The sequence below is a fragment of the Schizosaccharomyces osmophilus genome, chromosome 1 (assembly GCF_027921745.1).
Source record: "Schizosaccharomyces osmophilus chromosome 1, complete sequence".
Classification (NCBI taxonomy): domain Eukaryota; kingdom Fungi; phylum Ascomycota; class Schizosaccharomycetes; order Schizosaccharomycetales; family Schizosaccharomycetaceae; genus Schizosaccharomyces; species Schizosaccharomyces osmophilus.
This window is the reverse complement of record NC_079238.1, coordinates 5,347,934-5,361,467: the sequence shown is the minus strand read 5'-3', so window position 1 is coordinate 5,361,467 and position 13,534 is coordinate 5,347,934. Positions and strand designations below refer to the sequence as shown.

Here is a 13,534-nt window from a genome sequence, read left to right as displayed (position 1 = left end):
TTCTTTGTTTCTCATTTGAAAATACAGGCTCATAGATGAAGTTTTCTTATTTATAGGGTCTTTATCGTATTATAACTGAAGGTATTTGATCAATTTGTCTATTATTGATCTTATCGAATTTTGTTTGTCCTTGCTTCTATTTAAGCTTGTTCAATTTTGGAATTCTTTTTCTTCTATAAAAGTTCATTAAGTTTATTTATAAAGAATCTTTTTATCACAGTTTTTTTTTTTTTTTTTTTCTCTCGCACGCTCTTTTTATTCCCAGTCCTGGTTTCGATATTTGTCTTCTTGCCGATTTGTCATGCAAACCACTTCCTCAATTTCAACTTTTCCTTCTTTACCCACCGAAGTGTCTGAACAGCCAGATTCTTCTTCGCCGTCCAGAACTTCAATTTCAATACAACCAAACCAAAATGAAAATCCTAGTGAGACACCATCCAATGCAATACCATCTTCTGAAAGTCGAAGCTTTGGCTCTCCCTTAATAGACACAAATTCGCCCGAGGTTTCATCATCTTCATCCAATGCTTCCTCACAAACCTCAAAGCCAGCCGACTCCATTCGAGAGGTAAATCCTCCTCAGTTGTATCTTCACTTAGAATCTGCAAATCAAAGAGCGTTGTCCACGTTTGAAGAGATTGAAAAATGCGTTTATTCTGGACATCTTGGTGAGCCTCCTCAAAATGAGGCAATGACCTGTGATTGTAGACCTCAATGGATGGATGGTGTTAACATCGCTTGTGGCCCCGATTCCAACTGTATCAATCGAATGACTTCTATTGAGTGCACAGACGACAATTGCTTTTGCGGACCTCAATGTAGGAATCAACGATTCCAACGCCGCGAATTTGCTCCCGTGGACGCTTTTCTAACCGAAAAGAAAGGATTTGGCCTCCGAGCAATTGCGGATCTTCAAAGATATACTTTTATATACGAGTACATCGGTGAGGTTATTCCAGAACAGAAGTTTCGGAAACGCATGGTCAAGTATGACGAAGAAGGCATCAAGCATTTTTACTTTATGATGCTTCAAAAAGGTGAATATATAGATGCAACGAAAAAGGGGTCATTAGCACGCTTTTGCAACCATTCCTGTAACCCGAATTGCTACGTGGATAAATGGATGGTTGGTGATAAACTTCGCATGGGTATATTTAGCAAAAGAGATATCCTCCGCGGTGAAGAATTGACCTTTGACTACAACGTTGACAGGTATGGCGCTCAAGCACAGCCTTGCTACTGCGGTGAACCTTGTTGTGTGGGCTATATTGGTGGTAAGACTCAAACTGAAGCACAATCGAAATTACCTGAAAGTGTTCGTGAAGCTCTTGGGTTATCAGAAGAAGAAAACAGGGATAGTTCATTCAATCGTAAACAACGCCGTAAAAACGCTGTAGAGGATCTTGCTCAATTAATTCAAGAGGTTAAGGCTACTCCCCTATCACCGGAGTCCGCTACAAAGGTTGTTGGTGTCCTTCTACAAACTAAAGATGAAGCACTGATTCGAAAACTGATGGAAAGGATTTTTTTGACGACCGATGTCTCTGTTTGCAGATGCATTATTGCTCTGCATGGCTATAATATTTTTGGAACAATTTTAAACAACTTTAAATTTGATCCTGAATTCATCATTCGCTGTCTAATTACTATGCAAAATTGGCCTCGGCTTACTCGAAACAAAATACAAGATTCTAATATCGAGCCAGTGGTCAACCAGGTCTTTGACCATTCAGACAACGAAGAAGTGAAGAAGGCTGCCGAAAACCTATTGAATGAATGGGCATCTTTAGAACTGGCATATCGCATTCCTAGGAGAAAGGTCACCTCACAGCCGTCTCAGGATGAAGGTGATAAGGAAATCAACACGGAAACGAATTCTGAAAGTGCTTCTCCTATAAAGCAGGAAGATACACCAGAACTAGACAACAATTCGCCAAAAATTTATCGGTCCGATAGTGAAAGTAGGAGTTCTAGCAGGTTCGAAAAAAAAAAAGAATATCCTGCTCAAAGAGGCCAATACCATAAGCGTCCCTCGCTTCACAAATATCACCGCATGTCAAATGGTAGCTCTTATTTGGACGTTCGCAATTTTAATAATGAACCTGAACCAACCAAAACTAGCGCTCCGGCTACTCCAAAAATTGATTTGAGCCAAGTTATATCTGCCGCCATGGATAGCGTAAATCACAAGAGGCTTGCTAAAGAACGAGAAGAAGAAGAAGAACGACTGCAACAGCAGAAAAAGGAAGAAAAAAGGAGAATAGCTTACGAAGAAGCCCAAAAAAAGCAAGCCAAAAAACAGGAGCGAAAACAAACCCACAAAGATGATAGGTCAAATAGTCCTAAGGAGCACCATCTGCTCTCGCATTCACCGGCTGCACTCTCGTTCAAATCACAATTGGCGAAGTTTTTTGCAAATAAAACGGCACGATATCAAGAGAAGCTTGGAAAATCAGAATTCAAAGTTCGAGTCAAGAAAATGACCGAAATTATGTTAAAAAAACATATACAACTCGTTAACAATAAAAAAGAACGAGCTCTTCCTACTGAGTTGTCTGATTCTCAACAGTCCAAATTGAAAGCATGGGCTTTCCAATACCTTAATTCAGTAATGGAACGCGGGGGAGATCATAGTAGCCCTTCAGAAACGCCCAATACTGTCGAAAGTCATTTGAAGCGCTCCAACTCGCCAACAGATGAAAATGATTCAACAAAACGCCTTCGGCCTGTATGAGGGCTCGTACCAAAAAAAATCTGAATATGTATGGCTCACTTCATTTTGAGAGCTTAATGTTTACTTTTGCCTGAAGTTATTTAATATAAATAAACATGTACTAATACGAATTTGAACTTTCTATAAATATTATTTGACCATTGTTATCATAGCCCCCAAGCGAAGGGTACGATTAATGTAAACGGTAAACAAAGATAATAACTAACAAGACACCTAAAAATGAAGTACTGTGTATTTTCATTAAATAAATTATTCTTCCAACAACCACGATACCATTTCTCGTGAGTTACCTTTAAGATCCATTTGTTTGGTTGGAAGTGTTTCTCCACCAGAAATGACAACTTTTTGAACCTCTTCTTTTTCTTTTGCACGAATCAAAATTCGTTCTTCAATAGTCCCTGTAGTAATAAAGCGATACACTGTAACTTGTTTCTGTTGACCGATACGATGTGCTCGATCCATGGCTTGACTGTCAATACTTGGATTCCAGTCCGAATCATAAAAGATAACTGTATCCGCGGCGGTCAAATTTATACCCAAGCCTCCTGCTCTAGTAGAAAGCAAAAATACAAAGAGTTCAGGACGTGTTTGCCATTCCGAAACCATATCACGACGTTGGCTGATTTTGGAAGAACCATCTAATCTCAAATATCTGTGTTGACGATAACTTAAATATTCTTCCATTAAGTCAATCATTCTCGTCATTTGAAAATAAATAAGAACACGATGATCATTAGCCTTTAATTCAGTCAACAGCTTATCAAGCTTTGACAGCTTGCCAGAATCGGCAATAAATCGCGACATTGAAGGAACACGTATAAATGAATAGGAGCTTTTTGCAACTCCTAATGAAGGAACCAAAGGGTCACGAGGTGGCGGTAGGACCGTAATGGCTGGATCAGAAATTATACTATCTTCTTCGCTCTTCAACGGCTGATACATATAGTGACTCCAAATAGGGTCTCTAATAAACATGGCTTGATCGTGCACAAATTGTCTGCTTCCGGGGCAATATATTTCCACTGGAGGAGCAGTCGCTTTTTGAACTAAAACTGAGTCTAATAAAACCAAATCGAGTTGAGAATCGCTTTCTTGAACGACATTCGTTAGCTTGTGCATAGGACTGTTGAAGCTAGCATCTTCACCCAAACATCTGATTCTAGTTGATTTATCGGGCAATATTAGCATTTTATGCTTGTCATAGTAATCGTCATTAAGGGCTTGGGATTGTCGCAGTTGATATTTTTGAGGGGAAACAATATTCTTACTTCCTTCCTCCAACAAACTTAACAAAGGATTACGAGCAGAATAACTAACAGAAGAGGGGGATTCATTAATAAACCGAATCCAAGAAAAAGAATTGTCACCACTAGATGTCGAAGTATTGTGAAGGTGCTCCGTATTCCAAATGTTCATAAGATTTCTCAAAAATTTATTTTCGAAACCAGCTCGACTTCCCGAACTCGGTACATGCAAAAGCCCGCCGTCTTTGTACATTAGTCGTGGAATCTCTAACGTTATAAAATTTCGGGTATTATATGGCACGTCCAGAAATGAGCCTTCTCTATTGATATATACTGATCTGCTCCATGTTGCCAAACTTAAAGGGCTCCGCACATCTTCACGCTCGAATAAATCTGGGTGATTGCAAACCTTTCGAAATTGCATCACCAAATTCATAATGCTAGCGACTGTGTCATCCCCTCCCAAAATAGCCTTTTCTAATAACTCTTCGAAAGATATTTGTCTCCGAAGAGCTTGGTATAAAGTTTTTTGTCTTTGGGTAAGGTCACAATAAACTTCTTTTTCAATCTTCTCACCTAATTCTGACTGAACATTTTTCTTCACCCTTCGTAACATAAATGGTTTCAAAATCATATGCAATCGCTTAAGTTGCTGCTCATTTAACTGAGTATTACTCTGAGCATGACTTTCAATATCTTTTGAGAACCATTCACTAAACTCATTATGAGAATCAAAAAGAGTAGGCATAATAAAATGAAGTAAAGCCCATAGTTCTTGCATAGTGTTTTGAATTGGAGTACCAGTCAACAGCAGTCTATTTCTACATTTGAAAGCCAATAAACTCTTCCAACGTGAACTAGAAGAAGACTTAATGGCTTGTGCTTCATCCAAAATCATGTATTGCCATTTAACAGTTTGAAAGAATTGAGCGTCTAACACAACGAGTTGATAGGAAGTGACAACTACATGAAAAGGAGAATTCTCGTCATAAGTCATATTTTTTCTGCACCAAAATTTCCGTAGAATTTTCCGATCTTTGGTGCTTCCCCAGTACGGAATACACTTCAATTTCGGAACAAACCGAGTAATTTCTTGTTGCCAATTATGAAGAGTAGAAGCAGGAGCGATGATGAGGAAAGGTCCCCAAATGTTGTGAGTCTCAGCAAGATAAGCCATTACGGATATGGATTGTACGGTTTTACCCAGTCCCATCTCATCTGCTAGGATACCATTGATTCCTTGTTCATATAAATTGGCAAGCCAATTGAGACCTTTCAGTTGATATTCTTTTAGTTTACACATCAACATCTTGGGTTGTCCTACATCAACAGCATTCATCAAGGTTGGGTTTTGGAAGTTCATTTCACCTTCATTCATATCGTCATTACTACTGGCTGAAGAAATTGGTTTAGTATCAAATTGTTTGGAGTGTTCGCGGGTTCGTAGCATTGCTTCTTGAGCATTCTCGACGGCCAACTTGTGAATGCTTTCTTCATCATCGGAATCGAAATTCAATTCACTAGCAGAAGCGGTTGGAGCATCTGAAGATGGTAAATGTTCTTTGTCGACCTTCTTTTTACCGACGAAATGTGAGTATAATTCTGTTTGCGTAATCAAGAAATCCAACTTTCGATCTTGTCGACGAGACTCACGATCCTCTTCTTCTTTCTTGGCACGATCTAAAGCCACTCTTTCAGCCTTCTTGCGCGTATCACGCTCCTCACGCTCGTTACGCTTCCAAAAGACCATAGTTTCACGCATAGCGCGTTTCGCCTTTGTTTGCATATCTTTATTATTTTTTATAGTACGGAATTGCCAGCGCCTTGCTTCCCTGGAAGCCAGTTGAGAGGTTTTTCGAGCGTTTGTCGAACGATTATAATGATTTTGTTGAATCATTTTATACACTTTGGGAATTTCTTTTCTGGCAATATCTTTAATGATTTGCAATTGAATCGACTCGAGTGTTTTCTTCTTCTTGCTAGGAGTAGCCGCGGCAGCCTTTCCATCAGCAGTACCTTCAGCTGTGTTTGTGTTGGCTTTCTCAGCTTGCTCTGCTGTCTCTTTTGAGATGTTTGCATCTTCTTCTCCTGTTTGGCCAGATCGGTGGGGCCTTTTCCTGGCATTCTTCTTGGGCGTTGACTTCTGTTCGCTGGGAGCCTTTGCTGGATCATCTGCAGCTTTTGTAGATTTCGCTTTCTTTGCCTTGGAAGCTTTCGTTAAAGGAGTTTCGGGTGAAGACTCTCCATCCTCAGCGGTGGAAGGCTTAGGCGGTTGATCATTTGCGGCCTCTTTCTTGGCAGGGTCCTCTTGACTTGAAGATTCAGCATTCTCAGCTTTTGCACGAGCCTTTGCCTTAATCCTCGCCCTGGCCTCAGCTCTAGCTTCACTTCGTGATTTGGGCTTTGGCTCGGCGGGAGGAGGAGCTTCTGGTCTAGATTCGGAAATAGGAATTTCGTCGGACTCATTCACATTATCGTCATGAGTGTCCGTATTCTCTTTAGGGGGATCGTTTTGCTCGGTACTTTCGAGAAGTTGTCTCTCCTTTTCGCTATTTTCTTGCTGCTTCTTTTCAAGACGCTCAAGTTCGAGTCGTTCGCGTCGTTTTTGTTCTTCTTCGGCACGAACCTTGGCGGCTTCGAGGGCTGCTACTTCTTCTCGGATAGCTTGATGAACGGCCCAATCGTGGTTTTGGGAGTATTCAAGAGCATGAAGTTTGTTGTAACGAGCCTCATATCGCCAAAGAAAACGATTGTGTAGGGAAGAACGAATATCCAAAAGGCGCTTTTTCTCTGAATGAACCGCTTCATCTCGTCGGTTTCGGAGATGCTGCAGATAATGAAAGCGCGTGGCCATGGCTTGCTGCTCATCTTCGTCGCCACTAAGGACTTCGTCGGAATCTATGGAAGGGGCTTCAGGAGACAACATGGGGGCAGCAGGACTTGCAGGAGGAGGGTTGTTGGCAGCATGGAACCGACGACGAGTTTGGGGGTGGGCGGTCTGCGGAATGGGAGATTGCTTTTGAGAGGGCGAGACTCCACGCAACATGGTGTGAGGGAGAGAAGACATGTCTAAAGGAGGAGCCATGGCTGGGGAGATTTGTTCGGACAGAACGTTATGGGAAGAAGGGTCGTAACCCTCGCTTCCTGTAAGAAGCGTAGAGATGCTGATCGAAGGATGCACGGAGGCTGGATGGGCGGGTTCTTCAAAAAGGTCGGAAGAATTAGCTCGCATGCCATATTCATGGCCATGGGCACCAGGAAAATCAGAGATCCCTGGAGACCCAGCTGCAGTAGAGGGACGATGGGCGGGATGAGATTGAAATGAGGCAGTAGGAGACATGGAAATGGATGGATTAGGGTCGTCGGGGGCAGAGGAGACAGCGTTGGAGGAATGGGATGGGATATTGTACAAGTCTTTGGAGATTGGAGTGTCCATTGGATTGGAAGGATTTGGGTGAATATAGTTTGGAAAAGGGACAAAATTATTGTGAGTCGGAGAGCCAAAGATATTCGCCTGAGGACCAGAGCCTTGACCAGCAAGGCCTTCCATTTCGCCAATTCCAGAGACACCAGGACCACCACGGTAGTAAGGTGAGTCGGAAGGAAATTCTCGGGCGTATTCGTTTGGTTGGACTGAATGGGGTCCTACATGAGGATTGACTTTTCTTGGGTTTCCAGGACCGGCAGCTGCACTGGATGGGCTGATGGAACCAGCATTGGATTCATAATCAGAGGCACCGTAATCCATTTGAGGACTTTTGCCTGGATAGTCGTTTCCTTGTTGCTGCCAATACAATGGAACCTGCCAATTTTTATTCTTTGGGTCCACGCCGTATGGAATTCCATGGGCATTCGTAAACTCTGCTTCTCCCACCATTTCTGGAGTATTTCCACCCTCCATACTCTCTCTAGGAGTCCCATTAAACATTTCCCTAGACGGATCCATGATTCATTTGAGAAAGATAGGTTTGGTGAAGACGATGCGTGTGGGTGACCTGAATGCTCAAGTGGAATCGAAGCCATTTGTCTTGTCACTCTTGGCCACAGTAAACCATGCTAAGAAGCGGATAGAGAGGCGCAACGAGGTCGAAGGTGTGTTGGCGGTGGTGTAGTAGAGTCAGAGGTAGTAATTTAGTTAGTTAGTGTAGTAGCGATGGGAGAGTAAATAGGGTTGTTCTAATGAAGATGCTAGTAGCATTCTATAGCTTGTATAGCTTGTATAAACTAAAGAATTGTTGGTCATATTTGACTATTTAAAAACTACACGATTCAAGTTCTCTTAGGATAAATCACGGCTATGCAACTAGTTACTAGAAGAATGAATAAAATGTGAAATGCTTGATTGATGCAAACGTATGAAAGTATATGACTTTAACTAATGCGAATGATGAAGATCGAGTTGAATCGAACAAAGACAAAAAGAGGAATCCAAACATATATGTAATGCAATGCAATGCCAAAAAAAAAATAAAATTATGTTTGGACAATGGCCTCAGTAGCAATACCGGTACAGTCCTTGCTGTTGTTGCCTTGACCATAGAAGATTTGATAGACTTCGTTAGTGTTAGCAACAGGGCATGCGACAGCAGAAGAGCCGTTCAAACGAAGCTCATAGCCGATGTTAGTCGCTTCGCTAGCATCGAAACCAGACAAGGGAGAACCAGAGGATTGGAAAACAAGAGCACCGTCCTTGTCAAGAGAAGCAGGCTCATTGTTGTAGAGTAATTGAGAGTCCTTAAGGTGGAAAGATCCACCTTCCTTGGCGTTGTCATATGGAGACAAGTAAACATGACCAGATTGACCAACGTAAAAAGTTTGAAGGTGAACATATATATTACCAGAATGAAAACTCATAATACCAAACTTTTGGTCTGGAGACAAATCACGCTTGGAATTGGAAATGGGATTAGCCAAAGCAGAAGTGGCTCCAAGGAGAGTAAGAGCAATAGCAGACAAGGAAAACTTCATTTTAGTAGTGGTAGTAAAAAGTAGAAGTCGAAATAAAACCAAGATCAATTGGAATCAAAAGACAATAGATGAATGAATGAATGAATTATTGCTTTTTGAGAGAAAATGACACTCTTTATATAGAAATCAAGACGGAACCATTCGTCATTCTCATGAATGCCATGATTGAATATGTTGTTTCCATCGAAACGAATCCTTTCATCACTTCAACGAAGAAGCCCCTCCGTTTTCACCTAGCTCACGCATCCTCAACGAACCAAACCAAAGGACCCACAAGTCAAACCATTAGGAAGCACCCGATCCCAAGATCAGGCGGAAACCGTCGGAGTTAGACACCGAATAGTCGGAGTCAGGGGGGAATCAATCGGTGTCGGCCGGAGTCAAACAGTCGGAGTCAAGCGGTGTTAGGTGCAACACCCGGAGCCATATCTCGGTAAAGAGTGCTTGTCATGGATGAGTTAAAAGCGAATCTATAATCTTTGGATTCTTTGATTCGTCAATACCAACAAAGGTTCAGGTGAGACGTAACATTCATCCAATCAAAGGCTTCAATTGTTAATAAGGTGTCATGGTAAGTAATAACGGAACGTCGATTGGTTCGGTTCGGATTCGTAGAACAATCTGGAAGTCCTGAAAACGGAGAGTTCACGTAAAAGATTTGGTGTATGCACCACCCCGCAAATTTCGGTAAAAGTTAGTTTCACATCGTCACTTGTAATTTCCCATATCTGCTGTCATGTCCAGGTAACATGCTTTCCTATCACATGTTCCATCTGGAAGTGCCATCTCTTCAGGTCCATGTAGGGCTGGGTTCCTTGGTTATCATAGTAGCATCGTAGCATCGTAGTAAGGGATTTGTTTATCGTAGTAAAGTGGAATCGAAAACGATATAGAGGTTCTTCAGATTATAAACGTCATAGATGGGTCATGAGAGGTAACTTGAATTTTACTTGGGTCTTCCTTTCGGAAATTTTTTTTTCGACACTCTAAAAAAATTTCGTACATGTTTCATTTGAATTTCACTTTGCGACGCTTTGCTTTTCCCTTCTATTCATTTCCATAGCAAAATTCGTTCTGCTCTGCCAACAATGTTACCGCATTTGTGACGTGGACTGTTTCGACCTAACCCAAAAAAACAGTCACAGGCTGCTATACAGCAGCTGTCTGTCATAGACATTCTTTACCATTATCCATTATGCGTGATAAATGGAGGAAAAAGCGCGTGAGACGCCTGAAGCGTAGAAGAAGAAAAATGAGGGCTAGATCGTAAGTAACCTATTTTTATCCATTGAGTCCATAGTTTCAAAATGTGCTAACTCCATCTTTAGTAAATAAGCTACTCGCTTTCCTATCCAGAAGTTCGATGAGCTGGAATAAAAAAGCAACTCCACTACAAATGTGTTGCTCCTTTTTCAAAAAGGTTCCTCTCTTGTGCTCGATGTTTGTTTCTTTTCCCTAAGAGTTGTTGACGGCATCACTCATTGCCCCTGCACCACTCTTCAGTGCAATAAAATCCTGTTCATCTGCTTTTTGTATCTATAATTTTTTGATCCTTTGTTTGATCTGTGTCTCTTGTAACTTGTAACTTGTTTGTAAACAATTTTGTAAATCATCCATCCTAACCATGAATTTCTTCCTATCTATGTATCGTAATCGTTTCTACCATTTTCTTCTCTCATCGGAATCCTTGTGTGGGTTCATTCTTTGGTCTGCCTTTTTGTTCGAAAAAACATAGACACCTGACGAATGGCATGTCCAAATTGGCTGGGAACTTCCAAATGTTCTTGTAACCATCCTGGCAGTTTGCTTCGTATGCTAGGCCTATTGTAACGATGATCCAACAGAAGAATGCATGCATAGTCTCTTTGATGTCGAATGGCTCTTCCAATACTTTGGTTCACTGCTCGTAAACATGTGTTTTCGTAAAACAGTTGTGCTGCCTGTTTCGCGTTTCGTCCTTTTGACCGTACCTTTTCTTCCACATACGCAACTTTTGTTTGCCATTCGATATCGTGTGCATTTGGAAATGGCATTCCTACCACGACAACTGCTCTTCCCAAACGATCTGAAAAGTTGATGCCTTCGGACAAGCGTCCCCCAATCACACAAAACAAGAGTCCTCCATGGCCAGCTTCCACCATTTCGCTATATTCATCAAACAATTTCAGCGTTTTTTCGCTGTGATCCTTTGATTCTACAAACACCGGCTTCTTCTTTTGAAGCCTTTCCAAGATACCGTCATTCTTCCAAACGTCCGTGATAAATTGTAAATACGAAAAACTCGGGAAAAACACAACCACGCCATCGGGGACCAGTGAAGTAAAGTTTACCAGCGTTCTCCCAAGCTCTCTCGTCAAATCTTCTCTGGTGCGATTTTGGTAGGAAAACTCATATGGTACTTGCGAAGGCCCTTTCGAGAGCAACAACGTCAAAACGTTTTCTTTCGGTACAATATGCCCGCAAGAAAATTCGTCAATCCGACTTTTGGATTCCGAAAACAATAATTCGATAAAGTCGTCTAATGGTGACATTGTTCCTCCTGCCAATGTAACGGAGCGGCATTGGTCCGTCAGGCTTTGAAAATGCTTGGATGGATCAAGAAGCATGTATTTCAAAAATGCATTCGAGGAATCCTGTGCTTCGTAAAATAGCTTTCCTTCAGGCGACGGATTCGCTATCGCAGAAAGGAAGGATTCAAGCTGCATCAAAACAGGGGTATATTTATCTTCTTGCTCGCTGTTGCCTTTTGCTTCCCTCTTTTTTATCTCAGACTCGTGTGATTCTTCGTCCAACACGTTTTCTTTGGATCTAGACAGAAACTTTGAATACCCATCCACCTTCCTTGCAAGTTTTGAAACAGACAGATACTCAATTAAATGATGCAAATTCACTTGATCTGAAGATTGCGACACAAACATCGAAGAAATCAGCAATACTCTGTTGGTAGAGTTTTGTTTTATATTTTTTTCAAGAAATTTCTTTAGCTCTCCAACAACCTTCATCAACTGCCGAACATGCATTTTATTTGTGCCGTTAAGCCGTTTGCTGAAGCGATTCAAATATTGCTCTAGCTGAAACTCTGCCATGCTTACTTGCTTGTAGGAAATAGAGGAAGAATGCATAGAGCAAATTGCATCAATAATGTTGTGTGCTTCATCGATAATGCAGATATTATCTTTCAAAGGAAGGTTGAGCGAATTACGAGCAGATTCCTGCAAAAGCAACGGGTATGGTAATGTTACAATTTGAGAAGAATTGACTGCTTCCCTTGCTCCATAATACGGACAGACATGCATTTTTTGTCCTAAACCAACCATGTCTTCGATATCCATTACTTCAGCGAGAACTTCATCGCGAAAATCCCAAATCCGGGTATCGTCCTTCATGTAAGGGCATTTTTCGGAAGTCCCTGATCTGTTAGTCTACAGACGTCAAGTATCCTTACCTTGTAATTCAATGCACTTTTCGTTCACTGCGGATGTTGGTGACAGCTTTTGAACTTTGGGATTGATGCATAAGTTTTTTCTCGAAGCCAGCGACACTACCCGTATAGGGGTAGAAATTTTTGATGTGTCTAATTTTTGTACCTCTTGTACAAATTGTCGGAGTTGTGAATGAGTTCTCGAAGAGAAGTAAATCTTTGAAGTAATTAGCACCAGTTATTTTCTGATTATAATATATATATATATATATATATATATCAATCCTTACCTTTTGAACAGTTGGTAGTTTTTCATCTTCTGGAAGTAAACGATGAAGTAGATCCATTACTTTGGAGCTGTAGCCTTTCTGCAAAGCATGAGCTGACTCTTCACTCTCATCTTGAAGAGAAATATCATTGGAAACCACAAATTCCTCTAACGACTCATCAGTTGCCGGAGCAATCTTGCTTGACTTTGCTAAAGGGGTTGTTGAGGAATTCGTGATATCGGCGGGTGTAGCTCTCTTACGAGCATCCTTTTGGAGTCTGAAGCTATTTTCCTGAATAAACTTTTCTTTTCGATTCTTCTCGCGGACCCCTTCGAGTCGCTTCTCCAAATATGCATGTGCGCTTTTAGCCTGGTCTACCTGCAACTCTTGATCCTGCATAATCACCCAGTCAGGAATGGCATGCTTCGAAGAACCAGAATCGCTTGTTCTTTCTTCAGCTTCATCCGTTTCCATATGCAAATCTCCCTTTTTCTCTAACCACGTCAACGATGCACATAGTAAGCTAAGACTTTTACCAGTGCCGGTTGGAGATTCAAAGATTCCAATCTTTTTGTTTTCAATCGCATTGTATAAAGCCCGCATAAATTCTAGTTGAATGGAATAAGGCTTATAAGGATGATGAAATTCATCTTCTTGAATTTGACCTTTAAATTCCATTTAAAACAGTGTTTTCCAGGATTTTAGGCTAAATCGTCGTGACTCTTCTCTTTAATTTGGGTTTGATTTCTGGATTCTACATGAATATCCTTGTAAAGTCATTTAAGGGTAAAAATTCGCTTTGAAAGGCACTTTCACGCTGGTTAAGTATGTAAATGAAAAGAGTCACTTTCGGCCTTTTTTTTTTTAAAATAAAAAGGGCATATATATCTATTTGTTT

At 41.1% G+C, this 13,534-nt stretch overlaps 5 protein-coding genes across 5 annotated transcripts; 2 read left to right on the top strand and 3 right to left on the bottom strand.

Annotated features, from left to right (window-relative positions):
- Positions 1–301: 301 nt before the first annotated feature.
- set2 (histone lysine H3-K36 methyltransferase Set2) lies at positions 302–2,734 on the top strand (the record flags this gene model as incomplete). Its single annotated transcript, XM_056181220.1, has 1 exon — positions 302–2,734. One exon carries the CDS (start codon positions 302–304, stop codon positions 2,732–2,734), a length of 2,433 nt encoding a protein of 810 aa, XP_056037081.1.
- A 249-nt stretch (positions 2,735–2,983) lies between these two features.
- Positions 2,984–7,924, bottom strand: ino80 (SNF2 family ATP-dependent chromatin remodeller Ino80; the record flags this gene model as incomplete). Its single annotated transcript, XM_056181219.1, has 1 exon — positions 2,984–7,924. One exon carries the CDS (start codon positions 7,922–7,924, stop codon positions 2,984–2,986), a length of 4,941 nt encoding a protein of 1,646 aa, XP_056037085.1.
- Positions 7,925–8,451: 527 nt separating this feature from the next.
- Positions 8,452–8,946, bottom strand: SOMG_02426 (But2 family protein; the record flags this gene model as incomplete). The annotated part of the gene is made up of 1 exon (XM_056181218.1): positions 8,452–8,946. The coding sequence occupies one exon, from the start codon at positions 8,944–8,946 to the stop codon at positions 8,452–8,454; it is 495 nt and encodes a 164-aa protein (XP_056037086.1).
- Positions 8,947–10,141: 1,195 nt separating this feature from the next.
- On the top strand, positions 10,142–10,281 carry rpl4101 (60S ribosomal protein L41; the record flags this gene model as incomplete). Its single annotated transcript, XM_056183897.1, has 2 exons — positions 10,142–10,212; positions 10,275–10,281. 2 exons carry the CDS (start codon positions 10,142–10,144, stop codon positions 10,279–10,281), a joined length of 78 nt encoding a protein of 25 aa, XP_056034867.1.
- Positions 10,282–10,643: 362 nt separating this feature from the next.
- chl1 (ATP-dependent DNA helicase Chl1) lies at positions 10,644–13,314 on the bottom strand (the record flags this gene model as incomplete). Its single annotated transcript, XM_056181217.1, has 3 exons — positions 10,644–12,355; positions 12,392–12,584; positions 12,658–13,314. The coding sequence occupies 3 exons, from the start codon at positions 13,312–13,314 to the stop codon at positions 10,644–10,646; spliced, it is 2,562 nt and encodes an 853-aa protein (XP_056037083.1).
- Positions 13,315–13,534: the final 220 nt, after the last annotated feature.